Source organism: Mastigoproctus giganteus, chromosome 13, assembly GCF_048544385.1.
Source record: "Mastigoproctus giganteus isolate SK-2022 chromosome 13, ASM4854438v1, whole genome shotgun sequence".
NCBI classification, from domain to species: Eukaryota; Metazoa; Arthropoda; class Arachnida; order Uropygi; family Thelyphonidae; genus Mastigoproctus; species Mastigoproctus giganteus.
In genome coordinates, this window is record NC_143587.1 from 174,383,711 (window position 1) to 174,404,354 (window position 20,644).

At 40.6% G+C, this 20,644-nt stretch overlaps 2 protein-coding genes across 3 annotated transcripts in view; one reads left to right on the forward strand and one right to left on the reverse strand.

Annotated features, from left to right (window-relative positions):
* The window catches only part of mRpS18C (mitochondrial ribosomal protein S18C), a 127,424-nt gene that overhangs the window by 92,716 nt on the left and 14,064 nt on the right, over positions 1-20,644 (forward strand). For both annotated transcript variants that reach the window (XM_090388149.1, XM_090388150.1), the window contains exon 5: positions 8,745-8,838. In XM_090388149.1, coding sequence (XP_090244275.1) covers positions 8,745-8,836 — 92 coding nt within the window. In that variant the 3' untranslated portion in view covers positions 8,837-8,838. The remainder of the gene's footprint in view (positions 1-8,744; positions 8,839-20,644) is intronic.
* The window catches only part of LOC150076622 (fibroblast growth factor receptor 1-like), a 457,312-nt gene continuing 445,670 nt past the window's right edge, over positions 9,003-20,644 (reverse strand). The window contains exon 15 of the mRNA XM_090387392.1: positions 9,003-9,674. Within this exon, the coding sequence (XP_090243518.1) occupies positions 9,597-9,674 (78 nt within the window). The 3' untranslated portion in view covers positions 9,003-9,596. The remainder of the gene's footprint in view (positions 9,675-20,644) is intronic.

Sequence of the window (20,644 nt, forward strand, 5' to 3'; positions counted from 1 at the left end):
GCAAATTCCACAAGTCTTTCACCTCTTTTATTTCTTTCACCAATTCCAAAATTTCCTATAGTTCCTCTTTCTGCGCTGTTTTGCCTTTTTCCAACCTTAGCATTGAAGTCCCCCATAATAATAGTGTAGTGGGTTTTCTGCTCATCTAGAAGACTCAATTTTGGTGTACATTTCTTCAATCTCTTCATCATCATGGCTCGATGTTGGTGCATATATCATTATAATCTTTAGCTTGTACCTCTTAGAAATCTTGAGTATTAGTCTTGACACCCTTGGTGATGTACTTTTGAATTCCAAAACGTTGTTTTTAAAATCTTTATGGACCAGAAACCCAACTCCACCTTCACCTCCTTTCACTGTTTCCATTGGTGTACAGCAGATTTCCACTTGATAAACTTATAAGTGATTCATTTCTTCTTCTTGTTTCAGCCAAACCGATGATATTCCAATTTACATTTTCTAATTCCTTTTCCAGCTCTAATATCCTGTCTTCACCGATGAGTGATCGTACGTTATGACAGGCCAAGTTCAGTTTCCGTGCATGGCAACCAGTTTTTTGTTAACCGTGGGTAACTGAATCAGTGGATTTGGGGGTACAACTGTAGTACAATATGCCAAAGGACACGGGAACAGAGCACAGCAGAATGAAATTTCAGGCTACTGCAAAGATGATTCGTGACAAGTGTGTGTGTGTGTGTGTGTGTGTGAATGATGCAATCTCAGTCTTAACATCATGCCATGATGTTAAGACTGAAATTGCAGTAAAGTCCTTTAAAAAATGTGGTATAAGTAATGTAATGGATGGCAGTGAAGGTCATTTATTGTATGAGCATGACAGTGATACTAGTGAAGATGATTATGATGATCAAGTGAGTAATGAATCTGAAGTTGAATAATACTAAAATAATAAGAGTAATAATCTTATAACTTTCTTTATTGACTTTAATTTTTATTGAATTTTAAATTTTCATTATATTAACAATAAATTTTTTCAAAAGTTTTTTTTCCTTAAATTTACTGTTCCAAACTTAGGGTGCACCTTCCATGCCACAGCATCTTATAAGCTGACAAATACTGTAATTGTAGAAACAACTAGGCTTATTACAGCAACTGAGAGGGAGACCGAGACTGACATCCATGGATGTCAGATAAACTGACGAGACTATGGGCAGAAAAGAAAATTTGCATGGAATGCATATAAATTATATAGAAGCCCACAGTAGATAAAAACTTGTCGCTAAGGTAGATTATGAGAAGAGTGGCAAAGAAAAGCAGAGTGAAGAATCACAATGGTCCACTGTTGAAGGTCCTGCTCAGATTGCTGACAAAGTGAATAGATATTTTGAATCTGCATTCACACAAGGAATTTTTTTGATGTGAAAACATCTTTCGTGACAAGGTGCTACTAAATTTTGGAATGAAGTAAAACCAGTTTGCTACGAAAATGCGATGTTGAAATGACAAATTACATTACTTACTGAATTGCGTCACTTCCCAAACACACTACTAAGAGTGAGTAGTGGACTGAAAATGCAAGATGGAAATGACAATTTCCTTAAAATTTACTAATCTTCATGTTTCTTTTAGGTATTTTAATTTGTATATATTGATCATGAAATAAAAAAGCTTTTGTATTGTAAATATTGTATTGATCATTCACATTTTTACATAATTTCAGCTGGAAGACAAGATACAATGGGTTTATGCCTAATATACATGTGACTGTCAATCAAGATTGAATTTTAACAGTGCTGGTGCTATTGAATTTGGTCAGGCAATGATGCATGCATTGAGATTTGTGCAAAAAGTGGCAAAAGGAGAAGTTCCACCTCATATTGAGCACTGGGTCCATTCTTTTCAGCTGCTTTCCAGGCATATGTTGTGCCATATCATTTCTATCTTTATTTTATGATAATTCAAATATTTTTGCGCCACAAACAGGGAGTGCCCCACACACACACACAGGGTGTCTCAAAAATATTGGTACAAACGTTTAGGGGAGGTAGGTAACATCTAAAGGAATGTGAATCACATAGGAACCCATAACCGGAAACGTAACCGTAAGTCGGTACATGGAGCTGTTCATCAGTTCGCGAGAGGGAAAATTTCTGGTTTACTCTTTCAAGCAGTAGTCGCCGCAAGAAGAGCATGCATCAATATACGAACTGTGAGCTGGCAGACATGCACCTAGTGTATGGATTAGCAGAGGGCCCACACTGTGTGTGCCCCCATGCGGCACAATATCGCTTCGCAATAAATGTATGGGCAGGTATGGTCGGTGACTGCTTAGCCGGCCCATACCTGTTACCATCCCGCAGGACCTCTGCTAAATATCGGATCTTTCTTGAACAAGTTCTACACGGGTTACTTGACGATGTTCCAGCAAATGTGAGACGTAACATTTGGTTTCAACATGACAGGGCACCTGTCCATTATGGAAAGCGTGTTCGTGACCATTTGAACAAGCGTTTTGGACGTCGACGGATTGGCCGGGGTGGACCCGTTGCCTGGCCCCCACGTCCACCTGATTTATCGAGCCTTGATTTCTTTCTGGGGGGGGGGGGGGCTCATCTATCATGTATGAATTGCCTGTGGAGACGGAAATGGATCTCGTGGCGAGGCTCGTCTGCGCTGCTGCTACTGTCAAAGAAACTCCAGGTGTGTTCGACCGTTTCTGTCAATCCATGCTGCGTCGGTCACGCATGCATCGCACCTCATGGTGGAACCTTCGAGAATCTGTTGTAACATCATGAAATGCATCCATCTTGTACTCCATTGTTAATATGTCAAATAAATGTTTGCCACTAATTACTGTCTTGTGTCATTTCTGCTTCTTGTGCCTCTGCTACTACTTACCCGTGACATTTCCGGTTATGGCTTCCTATGCGATTCACATTCCTTTCGATGTTACCTACCTCCCCTAAACGTTTGTACCAATATTTTTAAGACACCCTGTGTGTGTATCACACCTATACCTCCTCCTTATCCTGGTACTAGTCCAAACCACACTGGAACACCAATAACTTCTCCAGATATGCTGTACATCACTACTGTTCCTCCTCCATATCCTGTTTTTGGTTATGCACCTGGTACAGTTTTATCTCCTCATTACCCTGTAGTACAACCCCCCTCCTCCTTCAAATCATGGTACTAGTCCAAACCACACTGGAACACCAATAACTTCTCCAGATATGCTGTACATCACTACTGTTCCTCCTCCTCCATATCCTGTTTTTGGTTATGCACCTGGTACAGTTTTATCTCCTCATTACCCTGTAGTACAACCCCCTCCTCCTTCAAATCAGCCAGCATCTTCCTCAAATGCTCCAGCACCATCTGCTGTCCAGGTTCCTGTTCAATCCATGTAGCCTTCAATAAGGTTTGAGGATCAGCATAAGAGCAATTTAAAGCTGGCCCCTTTCAAAATCGCCATGTGGTAGGCAATGGCATGCCACAGAGACCATAACAAAACCAACTCCAAAAACTACTGTTAAAGGAAGACCTGCAACTACACAGAAGGATGGGAACAATGAACTTTTTGGTGTGACATTTTGCGTTTCTGCTCGTATAGCACATGATCGATGCAGCTGAAGGAATTTGTTGGTGGCCACAACAGCTCCCCAGGGAACTGTGACTGGAAGAAGTCATCAAAAAATGACTGATCCATCATGATTTGATACAATCGATAGAGAGGCATGTTGACCAAATATTGAAGCCACGCTTTATCTCGCTTTCTTACTAACCCAATCAAATAGTTGGATTTGTATATTTTATCGTGTTTTATATGTATGTTTATACAATGATCATCGTCAATCTCCCTTGGCAAGCGATGGACCATCGTGTTGACTGTAACAGGCCCAGAATGCTGTATTGTCTGTAGTCTCAGGTGCCTTATTTGCACGAATAGTAAGAAATAATCCTCTCTGTCACCATATCCAACTTTGGTAAACGTGATGGAATTTCTAGGTAGACAAAGCCGTTAAAATTAGATAGTGCTGGAATGGTGCTATTCTTAAGTGATCCTCTACAACTATTACACGCAAGGATCCCATCAATGTCAACATCAGAAAATGCTGTGCATATCATTGGTGCATATTTATCAACTGGTTTTTTGTGTAATTTTCGAATCACAGACAATAGCAAATACAGAACAGAAATCATTTTTCAAACTCTCGATACCTGTTTTTATGTAAATAGTAGTCAGTGTAAGGAAAAGAAGCTTGATCATTTAAACTCGTCTGCTCTGCAATTGGAGAAATGTTCCATTGTACTTATTTAATACTTACTTTGGGTATATCATTGTTAGATGGAGTGGCATTACTAGTTGAAGGCACTGCTAAATCCAACGCTTTATTTTCTGTTTGTCTTTTGCACAATCTTGATAGACTTTGTTCTTGCGTGCTCATTGCTACCTCCATTTTTATTTTCTTTTGTTGGCTTGTTCGATACTCTCGGCAACGCTCTGCATTTGACTTTGGTAGTGTTGAACATAGGCTATAGCAGTGTGCCATTTAGTCCCTTCACTAATCAGAAAATTATTGATGTGAAAACATCTATAGCAGCACCCAAAAATAGAATGTAATAAAAATGTTGATTGCAACAAATGGGTAATTATGCTATTGGCTTGGATTTTGCTTACTTCTTCCAAACATTGATTCAGTAGAATATGTAGCGGCACAAGCATAAAATATTACATCTTTCATAACTTCGGTTGTAGCTGTTCAATTTTAAAGCGGTTCTGATTTTCGTCAGATGTTTTCACATAAAGCATCTTCCGTGCGCACTCGGTACAGCAAAATGTAAAAAAGGTATCTGGGTGCATGGGATCTATCCAATTATATTGAAAGAGGGTGGTCCCTATGGAATAGAGATGTGAAAAATATATTCCCCAGCTCATACAAGGTGACAAGTATTTACAAATGTGTTGTTAACTTGACGGTTCCAGGGAAAATTATGAAGCCTCTGATTACAGAAGTAATGCAGGAAGTATTCCTGTCTAATCTAGAATACAGTCACAGCATGGATTTTTTAAGATGTCATTGTTATCTGACTAAACTGATATCACTATTTTAATGCTGTGATACTATAACAAAGGAACCGGATACTATACTGTGTATCACAGTATCACAAAAAATAATTTTGACATCAAATACTAGAAAGGCTTTTGATATAGAAAGGCTTTTGATACTGTACCATGTAAGACTGCTGTACAAATTGGAGAGTGTAGCATTTAAGAATTACTGCATGGGAGAAGATAAATGACTGGTTATCAATGCGGAGTAATGTTATTAGTGGAGTTTCCCACAGTTCAGTGTTGGGCTCGTTGTTTTCTGTATTTAATTAATGATAGTAATTAAGCTTTTGCCAGGATGGTTAATGGCAGTTATCAAGTTATTTCACTGCAATCTAGAAAAATTAGATGTATTGAGAATTGGCAATTGAAGTTTACTTTGACGTGTAACTGTGGCTCTAACTTTTAGCCCACATGAAGCACAATTTGAAATGTAGTTAGAGGATTTAAAAATCAAGGACATGTGGAGTGCAAGACTAAAATTAAAATGCCTTAAAACTGAAATTGAGGATTTGGAAAGGCAAAAGGCTGTCCCTGCAATTCTGCACAAATGGACTGCGATAGACGAGTTGAAAAAGCAAGACCAAATTGTGTTCGATGCGTGAAGTAGCTTACCAGACACATACAAGGTGATTCACTACCAGTGCGACAAACTTGCAGGAGGTGTAGGGGGCACAAAGACGAATCTGAATCACATAGCATTGCAGGGTCCAAAATACCTTCGTCATGTGGTAGAGGACGTTGAATGGGAGGTCGCATGAACAGCGATCCCGCTGGAAGTCAGCATTTGCGAACCAGTTCCCGAGACAGTAGGATGGACGAGTATTCAAACGTTGAACTGGCCGATATGCACCTCGCGTATGGAGCTGCGGACTGTAACGGGTGTGGATAATCCGCAAGCTCCAATCATTGGAGCCTGCGGATTATCCACTCCGGAGGACTTTTGCTACTTGGTTTCTTCAACAGAAACGGTTCACAAATGCTGACTTCCTGCAGGATCGCTGTTCACGCGACCTCCCGTTCAACGTCCTCTACCGCATGACGAAGGCATTTCGGACCCTGCAATGCTATGTAATTTCGATTCGTCTTTGTGCCCCCCCTACACCTCCTGCAAGTTTGTCGCACTGGTAGTGTATCACCCTGTATATAAATTTGAAAATATTTTTACATTTGGACTTCTCAGTATTTGGCTCGACGTATTTCTGCAGGCAAATATTTTCGAACATGAACTATATTAAAAATAAAATCAAGAAACTGTCTGAACAATGCGAGTCTCTCAGCATGTTAAAAGATGAAAATTACGGCATACTTGCCTGATGTTGAGAGACTCGCTCAAGAAGTTCAGCAGCAAAAGTCATTAGTTCATACCTAATTGGTTGTTTGTTACGTTTTTTTTAGTATTAATAAATAATATTTCAAAATATATATTTTTTAATAAAAAATATTTTGAAATTTTAACTACCTGAGTAGTGCAAATGCCTTCCCACTCTATTCTGTTTCTTAAAAAACTTCCCCTCCTACCAGTTTGAGTTGAGGCTCTTCGGATTTTTTTTTTTTTTTTTTTTTTTGTTAAATTAGAACAAACATGGCTCTTTACTCAAAAAAGGTTGCCGACCCCCGTCCTAGAATAACTTACCAACCTATCTGGTACCATCATGAAGGTAGTGGAGGAGAAAATATGTGAGGGAGGGGGTTAATTGTGCATTCAGACTTTAGTGAGCAGTGCAGTTATGCTACTAGGACATCTCATGGTCATTTTGTCATATGATATGCAGGAATTTTGCCAATAATGAGGAAGCTGATTATCCCATTATATAAGGCAATATAAGATAAGGTTAGGCATTATCTTGGGTTCTGCATACAGGTCTGGACACCTCCTTTTAGGAAGAATTGGAATGGGTGCAATGAAGAGCAGTGGGATTAGTGGGGAAGGGTGCTCTTGGGGGAAAGGCTTTATTTCTATAAATTGCAGCATCTGGGGACTAGTGATTGGAAATTGAGAAGTTTAAAGAAATTTATGGAAGAACTAGGTAAACTGAAAGAATTTGGAAGGGCTATAGCTTCAACCTGCAGGAAATTCACACGACATAATGGATGTGAATCACCGCAATGGCTTGGTTTTTATCATATTTCATATTGTGAAACCACCACGAGTTGCCTGATATTGCACTACTTTGAATAAACAATGCTTTATTTGCTAAATGCTAAATTGGGTCCACTATTGTTTTCTGTATTCATAAATGATATTGATGATGGTATATCAAGCTTAATGTCGAAGTTTGCAGACGATACAAAGGTAGGCAGGGTTGTCAAGGACACTACTGACACTATGCTGCTGCAACAGGATCTGGAAAGGTTGAGCAGATGGGCTGAGAGGTGGCAAATGAAGTTTAACATTGACAAATGTAAAGTACTACACATGGGAAACAGCAACCCCAGAGCAACGTATCAACTCTGTGGTACTACACACAGTGGTAGAGAATGAAAGGGACCTGGGGGTGGTTGTGCAGGCAGATATGAAGTTCTCTGAGCAGTGCAGACGGGCTGCAAGAGTAGCTCATGGTGTATTGTCAATGATATATAGGAATTTTTCTAGCAGGGATAAGGAGGTGATTATTCCCTTGTATAAGGCAATGGTCAGGCCACACCTAGAGTACTGTATACAGGTCTGGAGGCCTCAGTTCAAGAAGGATGTAGAGCTGCTGGAACGAGTACAGAGAAGGGCAACAAGATTAGTGAATGGAACAAAGGGGTGCCCTTACGAAGAAAGGCTAAGTTTTGCAAATTACAGTGTCTGGAGACTAGGACCAGCGAGGTGATCTGATAGAGGTGTATAAAGCCTTGAATGGTTTGAGCATGCTCAATGCTGATGGGATTCTTCCTCTCGCTCAGAATAATCACCTGAGAGGCATAAATTCAAATTGAGGAAAGACAGATGTAGGATAGACGTGCGGAAATTTGCCTTTAGCCAGCGGGTGGTTGGTTGGTAACAGACTTCCATCCCTTGTCGTGGAAGTTGATAGCCTAAATAAGTTTAAGGCTCAGCTGGACAGGTATTTTGAACGAACAGAGGGGTGAAGTGGAAGTGGTTTTTTTTTTTTTTTTTTTTGGCTGATGCTGCATAAGCTTGCTTTCTTGCATCAAATGCCTCTACTAATGCTAATGCTTTACCAGTGGAGGAGACTGTTGTTACTTACTCAGTGGATATAATCACTCAGATGGCTATTTGACCTCTTATTAGGTACCCTGGTGTTGCAATTAATTTTGATTCACTTATGAATAACAATGATGCTATTGCACTAACCATTGTCAAGAACTAGGTAAACTGTTAGAAGGGGGAAGGAACGTTAATTGTCACTTTCAATACAGTTGTACGTATCACCATTACAAAGTAATATATATTATTCTTGTTTCCTATCTTGAAACTGAGATCACCCAGTTTTCTACACCGACACTTTTGGCAATTTTTTTCACTCCACAATAGTACAGAAATTATTTTAGATAACACTCTGCTGTCCCAAACAATCTCTTGTATTTACATCCAATTCTCACTAAAACTGACTGTAGCTTACAATTGGAAGATATATAATTATCTTTGAAATGTCAGTATTTTTCTTACATAGATATGTTTATAGCTGTCATTAAAAATTATTAAAATTTCATTTTCTTACAGGTCTGATGGGTTATGTTGTTAAGGATCCAAAATATAGCAATGATCCAAAACTTTTTGATCCATTTAAGCCACAACGTCCTCATCCTCATTAAATGTAAGTTAAAGACCACAGTAATTAAATTCATATAAATAAAAAAATAAATTCATATAAATAAAAAAAACCCCTTCTGTATTTAATTTCATAATGCAAGAGATTTTTGACAAACTTATATTTTGAAAATTCACACTTCAGCATTTTAAGGGTTTGTAACATTGATGTTGAAGTCATAAAAGAAATGGTTTTTATTTACTGTTACATACATTTCTAATTTATTACAAAATGTGGTCAAGTGTGTAATGCTATTCTACATTCGCTGCTGAAGCCTTTTCAACACAAAAATCAGTTCACCTCCAACCTTTTGAATATTAAAATACACAATCCGACGTCGACGAAAGGTGACCACCTATAACTGGAGAGTTTTTTTATTTCACAGTTTCTGGTTATTTCCTATAATACAATTTGTAGGCACTGCTGAGCAACACAAGTTGGTCCACTGCAAACAGTTTTCTCTTTGGCATATTCATTGTTTGTAGGAATATGTACCACTATTCTAATGCTGCGAGTATTTCACAACAGAACATTCACTTTCTTACCAAGTATATGACTGCCAACACAAATAAATAAGTTACGTTACAACACAACACCTTAATTTTCATTAGGTGTTGAACTACTGAAGAAACTTTTTCAGTAATGGGCGATATTATGACACATCTGGCTTGTTCTGCTCGTTACTTTTCTGCAGCAGTAACAGCATAAGTAGAGTGACTAGGAAACACTGGTGAACATATCTTAGCACACCAAAAAGTAGATTTTCAGTATGGATCTTCCTCTTCTGAATCACTTGATGATGGAGGTGTGTCAAGTACTGGGATATTTAAGTCCAAATATTCCTAATAAGGAAAAAAAAAAAAAAAAAAAAATCACTACTAATGATTTTAAATTAGATTATTTACTTATTGAATACTATTTAACAAGCAATAATTCTTATTGGTTGTGGCTAATACTAACATAAATATACAAAATCCATCACATAAAAATTTCATACTAAGTATGTAAACATCAACTGAGCAAGAAAGTGTATTTGAAAATCCACTAACAGCAGCATTGCCATGATAGGAAAGGTGCACAGCTAATTTTCATGGCCATAGAAATCTGTTTGGCCTTGGGGAGGGGAAAAAAAAAAAAAAAAAAAATCTGTTTTAATAGCTGGAAATGACCATAATTCTTTCCAGTCGTGATGAAGCTAATGACCTATGTTGGATTTTTGTGGTTTTTATTTCACAGATTACATAGCTGGGGTTCATTATTTAAATCAAGCAAGTATTTCAAAAGATATACTTAACTGAATTAACAGCTGTTGCTAGTGGCGATTTAGTAGCACTATTTATAATTCCACAAAGAAATCTTGTGGATTGAGTAATTATAAACAGTGCTCGAAATAATATTTAACCTCACGTCATATAGTCTATTTTTGTATTTAGCTAAGCATTTAAAAAATTACAGCTTAACATTCACAGCATGCTAATTTTGAACAGAAAATATATAAATTGTAAGTAACATTTCTCTCGTAGAACTTTATTTTTATTTATTTATGAAAACCACAAGAATTGAAAACTATATTACTTAGTAGCATGCATGAGATGAAGATTGAGAAGGGTGAAATAAGACATGTGTTGACCTTATGCTTCAATTGCTGTACAATATAATTTTCAGGAAATATGTATAAAGGGTGGTTGTTCCAGAAAATGAAGTTGAAGGAATAAACGAGGAAGAACAAAAGCTGGACAATAAAAATATGCTGATTGGATGTGGCACATGTTCAGAATAGTTTGAAAAGGTGATGGGGAATTATAGAAGCCAGTTTAGAAAAACAGTGCACATGGAAGTATCAATAGAAAAGACTTGTGGCAGAAACAGAATGTATGTGAGAGAGTGTTAGAGGTGAGTCATTAATTAACTTAACTGCCCTCTTTTTGAATGGAATCTAGAAAGCTGAGAGAGGTTTCATTGTGCTGCCCCAGATATGGGAACAATATTCCATGGAACAGCAGATTTGTGATTTGTAAAGAGCGAACAAATGTTTGAAAGAAAAGTGACACTGAGAGTGAAAGAAAAAAAAAAAAAAGTTTTTATATACAGAAGATGCTATGCTTATGCAGGCAGAGAGAGAGAGAGAGAGAGATTAGATGTCATGGAAATCACAAGCAGAGATGGGTGATCTTGTCTAGAAATCACTTCAAATGTAATACCTGTACTCTGATATTCCCCATGAGACTTAATAATTTAGAATCTTCTCTGGCTGAAAATCCCTCTACCACATTCTGACAAAATCATCGGTTGCCTCTATTGTGCTCCAAACTCCACCAATCACTTAACACTTTAAAACTTGACTGTCTCCGGTCCAACTTTTTTAACAGTAAGTAATTTTCTTTGATGATTATATTGTTTACAACTAAAGCTTCCTGGGATCTTGCACAGACAGAGAAAATCAATGGATACTGCTCTTTGTGACTAATGTTATTAGTGGAATCTCCCCCAGAGTTCGGTGTTGGGCTCATTGTTATTTTCACTGTTTATCAATGATATTGACGAAGGTTTATCAGGCTTATATAGCATTATCCAAAAAAAAAAACCCCTTTCCAATCACTCCAAATGTTTGTCTAGTTCTGTCTAGTGGAGGTTAGCAACTTAAATAAGTTTTTATAGTGGAGGTTAGCAACTTAAATAAGTTGCTAACCGCCACTATAACAGAAGTTTGTTCCAACTATCAACCACCCACTGGCTAAATGCGAACTTCCACACATCTATTCTACAATTGTCTTTCCTCAATTTGAATTTTTGCCCCCTCAGGTGAGTAATCTGAGAAACAGGAAGAATCCCATTAGCACTGAGCTTGCTCAAGGCCATACACCTCAATTAGATCACCTTACAGGTGTCTAAATCTCCAGAACTTAAGCCTTTCTTGGTAACACAAATCTCATTGCCCTTCTCTGTACTTTTTCCATCAGCTCTACATCTTTCCTAAAATGAGTCCTCCAGACCTGTATGCAGTACTCAAGGTGTGGCCTGACCATTGCCTTATACAAAGGGATAATCATCTCTTTATCCCTGCTAGCAAAATTTCTGTATATCACTGACACCATGAGCAACTCTCATGAGCCTTTTTGCACTGCTCAGAAAACTTCAAATCTGACTGCACAATTACTCAAAGGTCATGTCACTTTCATTCTCCAGTATCCCGAGTGTAGTACCACCCAGTTGATATGGTACTCTGGGGTTACTGCTACCCATCTGATCAACTATTCCAGATTCTGTTGCAGTAGCATACTGTCATTACTGTCATTACCAACCCTGCCAACCTTTGTATCATTAATCCTGATATACCCTCATCAATATCGTTGACGAATACACAACAACATTGGTCCTTGAGGTTGTCACAGACATTCAGATATGCCAGACAAGCTGTATTTGCTACCTGTGAGTCTAAAACGCTGATGGAACTGATATTCGGGTAACACTCAAGTCAAGTGGACCCAATTTCGACGAAGTACGGACGGTCTGTGCCAGGAAGTACTAGGCGGTAGATGAATATCATCAACCGGTGCAATACCACCACTTTGCTTATTGGAGGCTTGAAGTGGTGGAACCCATGTCTCTGGTCTCTAGAGCTAAGTTCCGGTCAACCCTTACCCATCTCTTCCATCATGCAGTATGATTGATAAGTTTTGAGGTTATGATGAACATCATGGTGAGATCCAATATTCCTTACATTTCGAGGGTACAGCTCTAAAACAGTGTTCGCAGGCCGGCCGCTAGTTAGTACACCGGACCGAACCTATTGGTAACTCTCTAGGAGGCTTCCGGATCAGCTAGTGTATAATCTTGCTACCTCTACTCTGCCAGATAGTGACTGGAGGGAGTCCGAGTAGTGTGTATGCGAGGAGCATTGTAGAGGCCACATTATGTCAAGGATCTGGTTATATTCTTACCACGTGTACGCCATATCCAAAAATTTCATTACTTCATACAGCATGACCCACCCACTTTTTCTTAATATTATGAACACCATGAATTGTCAAACTAATAGAGCAAGCTTATCTGCGAAAAGATCTAAGCCTCCCAAGCACTTCCTAATTCATTTCACAAATATACGCAGTCTCAATTCTAATCTCAACAATGTCCATTTCCACTTGCAGTCTGCCAAACCCCATGTACTTTTTCTTAAAAAATCTCAGTTATCGGTTGATTTCACTACTGCTCATCTCAGATGCCAAATTATTTGCTGTATGATTCTTTTCGCCTCAAAGGTGGTACTTGTTCATATGTCTGTTCTGATATTCCCTGTCAGAGACTTGGCAATTTGGAATCTCCTCTCTTTGATCTTCTCTAGCTTAAAATCTCTCTACCTTGTTGTGTCAGATTCATCTGTTGTCTCTACCGTTCTCCCAACTCCACTAATCACTTGGAGCTCTTTGATTTCCTCTCTTTGCAACTTGACTTTCTATAGTCCAACTTTCCTAACAGTGAGGTAATTTTCCTTCGTGATTTTAATGTTCACAACTCTGTTTTCTAGTCACACCAACCCAGCTGGTCAAGATGCTGAGGCTTTTGCAATTACTAATGATCTTGCACAGATTGTTCATTTACCTACAAGAAAATCGGACAATCCTAATCATACAGGCAATACACTTGATCTTTTTCTCACAAACAACCCTTCTAAGTACACAGTCGAAGTGAGAGGTCCTTTAGGCACTTCAGATCACAACTTGGTGATTGTCTCTTCTCCAATGGAACCTTTTATATCATGGCCATTCCCACCTTGTGTTGTTTGGCATTACAAGAATGCAAAATGGGATGACCTGCGACACTTCTTTTCTTCTTTTCCTTGGTCGGATTACTGTTTCAAAAGTTCTGATGTCAACTTTTGCTCAGATCGTGTCAGTGAAATTATTCTTGCAGGAATGGAATCCTTTATCCAACATTCCACTTTAAAATCTCGTCCTTTATCTAAACCTTGGTTTTCTAATAAATGTGCTAAGGCTGTTCAAGGGAAGAACGTTGCATATCATAATTGGCTTGTTTCTAATTCTTCAGTTTCATTTTATGCCTACACCAAGCTCGCAGCAATTGTAAAGCAGTTATTAACCAGTACAAACTAGAGTTTGAACAGGCTAAGAGTAAAAAACTTGCTTCATGCCCTAACAGTAGCCGAGCATTCTGGTCTCTTGCCAAAGCTAATGGCCGCAACTTTTGCCCATGTCTGCTCCCAAGTCTATCCAAACCAGATGGTTCTGTTGTCACTTCAGCCAACGATAAAGCTGACCTGCTGGTATCCCATTTTTCTTTCAACTCATGCATTAATGATCTTGGTAAAACACCTCCCACTATTCCCAACACGCTCCATTCAATGCCTCCTGTGGTCTTCCGTCAAAAGGATGTCAGAAGGATTTTGACGAATCTTGATGCTAAGAAAGCTCCAGGTCCCGATCGTATTTCTCCACTTGTTCTCAAAACCTGTGCTCCTGAACTTACTCCTATTCTTGCCACCTTTTTTCACTTTCTTATTCCCCAATTGTTTTTCCTTTTGCTTGCAAATTTGCTCATATCCAGCCAGTTCCTAAAAAGGGTGACAAATCCCTCCCATCCAATTATCGTCCCATTGCAATTACTACTACTCTTTCTAAAGTAATGGAGAAATCAATTAACCACCAAATTTTAAACTACCTAGAAACCTTCCATCTGATCAACGATCGCCAGTATGGGTTCAGTCAGTGTTGATCCACTGGTGATATTCTGGCTTATGTTACCCATTTATGGACTAATTCAATGGAAAGGTTCGGTGAAACACAAGTAGTTGCTCTTGACATCTCAAAGGCTTTCGATCGTGTTTGGCATAAAGGTCTTCTAAACAAGCTTCCATCTTATGGTTTACCAACTGGTTTTAATAATTGGTTATCCAGTTTTCTCTCTGATCGCTCACTGAGGGTGATGGTAGATGGTTCTCTGTCTTCTAACTTCTCCACTAATGCCAGTGTCCCCCAAGGCTCAGTTCTTTCCCTCACTCTTTTCCTATTGTATATTAATGACCTTCCATTGACCGGAAATCCTATCCGTAGTTTTGCCGATGATAGCACACTGCATTCCACTTTCCATTTTGAGAAACCTTGTGCTGCTCAATCAGCTGAAATTTCTTGAAAATCTGCTACCAACTCCTTAAATGCCGATCTTCAGGTAATTCTCCAGTGGGGCAAAGAGAACTTGGTTGATTTCAACCCTTCTAAAACTCAGTCTTGTTTTATATCTCGCAAAAAGGATTCTTCTGCTCCTATGCTTATCTTTAGTGACACTCCGATTTCCAGGCAAAATGATATATCTCTTTTGGGGATTACCCTGACTTCTAATCTCTCTTGGCACAAGCACATTACAAATATTGCTTCTTCTGCATCTAAAAACTCTCTCTCTCTCTCTCGGCGTTACTTTTCTTCCAAACAGCTGCTCACTCTCTATAAATCGCAAATCTGCCCTGCCATGGAATATTGTTCCCACATCTGGGGTGGTGCCCCCAAAACCACTCTCAGGCTTCTTGATTTCATTCAGAAGAGGGCAGTTAGGTTAATTAATGACTCATCTCTAACAGAGTCTCTGCACTCCGTCTCATAGACGTACTGTTTCTGCTGCATGCCTCTTCTACAGATACTTCCATGGGCACTGTTCTTCTGAATTAGCTTCTATCTTTCCTGCTCTCTCTTTCAAAACAGTCCGAACACGTGCCACCACCAGCCAACATCCATTTACTGTCCAACTTCAAACTCACAGAACCAACTTTTCATCTTCCACGTTTATTCATTCAACTGCCGTTTTCTGGAACAACCTTCCTTCATACGTATTTCCTGAAAATTACAGTCTATAGAAGTTTAAGTCCAATGTCAACAAATATCTTCTTTCGTCTTCTCAACCTCGTTGTAACTATAGGTTCTAATACCTCTCGTGTTTGGAGTTTACATTAAAAAAAAAAAAAAAAAAACAATCAGCCCAGCACTGAACCCTGGGGGACTGCACTAATAACATTGTCCATAAAGAGCAGTGTCCATTGATAACCATCCTTTTATCCATTGTAGCAACTTGCCCTTAATGCCATACTGCCCCAATTTGTACAGTTGTTTTCCATGTGCCACAGTATCAAATACTTTCCTAAAATCCAAGTACATGATCAAAATTATTCATGCATACAATTCCTTTGTGACACATCATAGTATCCAATCAAATTTGTCAGACAAGATTTCCCCTTGACAAATTCATACTGTGTCTGAACTATAACTGCAGTATATTGAGGCCTTATTATAGGAAGTATGCTGGAACGAGTGCAGAGAAGGGCAACAATATTTGTGATTGGACCTAAGGGTTGCTCTTATCAAAAGAGGCCCCTCGACGTGGGCACCTGTACGTGGTGAGGGGACCTCCCAGTGATGCTGCTGGACTTCCAGACTAGCATCACTGGGATCCAACGCCCACAGCCTAGGTTCCGGGCTTACATCAATGGAATCCGGCGTGTTTGCCGTGCGCTGCGACCCGTGGAAATTCGGAAAGGGGGATCCTGGTGGTTGAGGGGCCCAGCTTCAATACACCACTTTGGCCCCTGCTTCGACAAGACGGGTGGTCCTGGAAGGCCCGGCTAGGATCAATCGGCTAGTAGGCTCGCCTGCGAGGGTCAACTGTGTCAATGCCACGCCCCTACCCTCATGGTCCGAGGGACAGGATTCAGGCTGGCGGCGGTGCGGGTATAGTGTCTGGGTAGCCCTGGCGTCCCACTCCCGAGCGCATTTATTGCATGCCGGGTAGTGGGCGTCCCTTTGGGCTCCGTGGTGGGTGGGGAGCCCGGGCACTGAACAATTAAAAAAACTATGAATCCTGATAAACTCATTTCTTCAGGGGCCCCAACCCGGTCCCTATCTGCAAACATCGACGAAGACCCAGATAGTACTATTAGTACAAAGAGGCAGCGAACAGAAGTACCATCAGGGCCTGTTCCAAGGTTCCTGATTATGCACTCAACCGGTGAAAAACCGATTGGTAAAATGTCGCCCTTTTTTATTCAAAAAGGGTTAGACGGGTTAGCAGGTTCTCCCAAATCAGTTAAGCGGCTCCGTTCTGGAGACCTCTTAATTGAAACTAAAAATGACAGGCAATCCGAACATCTACTCCGAGCAACATCAATTGGAGAACAGACCACACAGAACACTCAATTCATCGAGAGGTGTCATTTCGGAGTGGGACCTTCTCGACGTAACCGAGGAGGAAATCTGCTCCGAATTAAAACCCCAGGGAGTTATTGCCGTCAAGAGAATTACTGCGCGAAGGGATGGAAAAATAGTTAAAACCAGGAGCGTTATCCTGACTTTTAACTCTCCTAAACCTCCTGACGAGATAAAAGCTGGATACATCAACTGTTCAGTGCGTCTATACATTCCGAACCCTTTGCGGTGTTTTAAATGCCAGACGTATGGACATTCTCAAATGGCCTGCCGTGGAGTCCTTGCATGCGCTCGATGCGGTGCAAAGGACCACGAAACAGCAGCATGTTCAGCCACAAAACCCACCTGTATTAACTGTGAGGGCGAACACCCGGCCTACTCACGAGCATGCCAGAAAGAAGAAAAAGAAATTCAACGGCTGAAGGCAGAGCTAAATATATCATACCAGGAGGCAAGGAAATCGGTCAAACCCCTGAATATCAACAAACCTACCTATGCCCAGAAGGTAGCAGGGAGATGTTCCGTCGGAACTCAGACGGACATGACCATTCCTCCAAAGGAGTCTTTCACTCCCATCGCGCAGTATCTCTTAACTTCTCAAAAACCTGCACAAAAGGACCAATCAGCTGCCACTCCTATATCGGTACCTCCTACAAGTAACAAAGACAATTATGAAAGAAAAGAATAAGAAAGGGGAAGTCCCCCCTAGTACCCAAGAAAAGATGGATGTCGAGCAGAAGGAGGTACCCGAAGAGTCAGTCTTGGAACTCTTCGCGGAGGAGGAAATGGACACGGACAGCGTCCATTCTTCCCCAAAAAGGACAAATCCAAGACTGATAAAAGTAAGCCCTCAGCACCTCGGAAGCCGCCTGATGGACCCACCAAGCCAAAATAATGGCTAAATTCCTACAATGGAATTGTCGTGGATTCCGGCGAAACATTGATGACATCAAGGCCCTCCTGCAAAAGCACGAGCCAGTTTGCTTTTGCTTGCAGGAGACATATCTAAAGGCAAATGATGATCCCACCATGCACAACATCACATTTTTTCGAAAGGATAGAATTGCGGATGGCTCTGTACATGGGGGAGTGGCTATCCTCGTGGGTAACCAGACCCCAGTGCAGCCCTTGCTAATTACAACTAGCATAGAGGCTGTTGCAATTCGCCTTTCAGTGGGATTTTTAATAACTGTGTGCTCCATTTATTTGCCACCTGGGACTGACATCACCCAGGCAGACCTTGATGATCTTCTAACGCAGCTGCTTCCCCCTTTCTTACTTCTCGGGGATTTTAATGGACATAACACCCTGTGGGGTAGTGCTAACATCAACAGAAGGGGACGAGTCATAGAGCGTATGCTAAATGACAATGACCTTTCCCTTCTAAATACTGGAACAAACACCTTCTTCCACATGCCTACCCGTACTTTTTCTGCCATTGATCTCTCTATCTGCTCCCCTTCTCTACTCCCTTCACTCACTTGGGAAGTGGAGGAGAATCCATACGGAAGCGATCACTTCCCTGTGATAACCTGTTACACAGCGGGAGACCATGTCTTCCCTTCAGGTTACCACGGTGGAAGATTGATCAGGCTGACTGGACTGCCTTCCAACATCAGGCAAATTTTGATCTTAGCACAGTCAGTCAAGAGCCTATCAATGATGCAGTTAAGTACATCACAGAAAATACTGTCCAAGCAGCTGCGAATGCTGTCCCAAAAACATCAGCCCGGTTTCCACCATTTCCCAAACCTTGGTGGAATTCACAATGCACAGCAGCAAAAAAGGCTCAAAACAAAGCGTGGGGGATATTTTGCCAATATCCTACCACAAACAACCTTATAGCCTTCAAGCGTGCACGAGCCAAAGCACGCTACATCCGTCGTCAGAGTCAAAAGGAATCGTGGATCCGTTTTACATCATCTATTAACCAGTCTACCAACTCTAAGGTAGTCTGGGATAAAATCCGGAAAATGAAGGGAAAATATACATCCCACCCTTCTTCAATCCTAGATTATAATGGATGCGCTATTGCAGATCCAACTGCAATAGCCAATGCTCTTGGGGAAACATTCTCTAACATCTCTGCAACATCTTCGTATTCCCCAGAGTTCCTGGTCCTTAAACATAAACTGGAAAAGCAAGCACTTAATTTTAAGACCAAGGGCCTCTATCCCTACAACGGGGCATTCACTATAGAGGAACTGAAAAGAGCCCTCACTCTTTCCAAAGCAAGTGCCGTTGGACCAGATGGCATCCATTATGAAATGATTAAACATCTTTCACCAAAATCTATGGATTGTCTGCTCCTTCTGTATAACAGAATCTTTACTGAAGGGCAGTTTCTGGACTCCTGGCGAAAGGCAATCGTTCTTGCCTTTCCTAAGCCAGGAAAGGATCCAAAAGTCACCACCAATTATCGTCCTATTGCTCTGACTAGCTGTTTGTGCAAAATCCTGGAGAGAATGGTTAATTCTCGTTTAATATGGTATCTCGAGTCAAATGACCTTCTCTCCAACATCCAGTGCGGCTTCCGAAGGAACCGGTCCACTTTGGACCATCTTATTAGATTGGAAGCATCCATCCGGGATGCTTTCCTAAAACGCGAACACTTGGTGTCGGTGTTCTTTGACATGGAGAAAGCGTATGACACAACTTGGAGATTTGGCATCTTAAAAGATCTGCATAGCCTTGGCCTTAGGGGGCAACTCCCCATTTTTATTAAAAACTTTTTAGCCAATCGATCTTTCCAAGTTCGTGTGGGATCCTCACTCTCTCGTTCCTTCAGCCAAGAGGAGGGAGTACCACAAGGATCAGTATTAAGTGTCACGCTTTTTGCCATCAAAGTCAATTCCATCACAGAACAACTTCCTCCAACTGTAAACTGTGCCCTCTATGTTGATGACTTTAGCATATTTTGTCAGTCATGCAACATGAGGGTTATTGAAAGACAACTGCAGAAAGCCATTGATAATCTGAATGTCTGGGCACTTGCTAATGGCTTCAGGTTCTCGCCGGAGAAGACAGTTTGCGTACACTTTTGTCGCAAGCGTAATCTTCATCCTGAACCTGAATTAAGGCTCGGGCAAAATGTTATTCCAGTAGTGTCAGACACAAAATTCTTGGGACTTGTGTTTGATAAGAAGTTGACGTTTCTCGAACATATTCGTCAACTTTGTACAAAATGCACGAGGGGACTCAATATTCTCCGCTCTCTCTCCTCAACGCGTTGGGGAGCAGATCGATGCACCCTACTACGGCTTTACCGTGCACTTGTACGACCCAAATTAGACTACGGGTCCCAGGTATACTCCTCAGCTAGAGATAGTGTCCTCCGATGGCTGGACCCTGTCCACCATCAGGCTCTCCGTATCGCTACTGGAGCTTTTCGAACATCTCCTGTCCAGAGCTTATACGTCGAAGCAAACGAACGATCGTTATCCCTTCGACGTAAGCAGTTGTCTTTAAACTATGCTTTAAAGTTGAAATCCCTGCCAGACCATCCTACGTGGGCATCCGTGTTTGAGCCACGTTGGGAAAACTTGTACAATACCCGTAAGACTGCCAACCGACCTTTTGGTATTCGTGTCCAAGAGCTAATCAGAGAG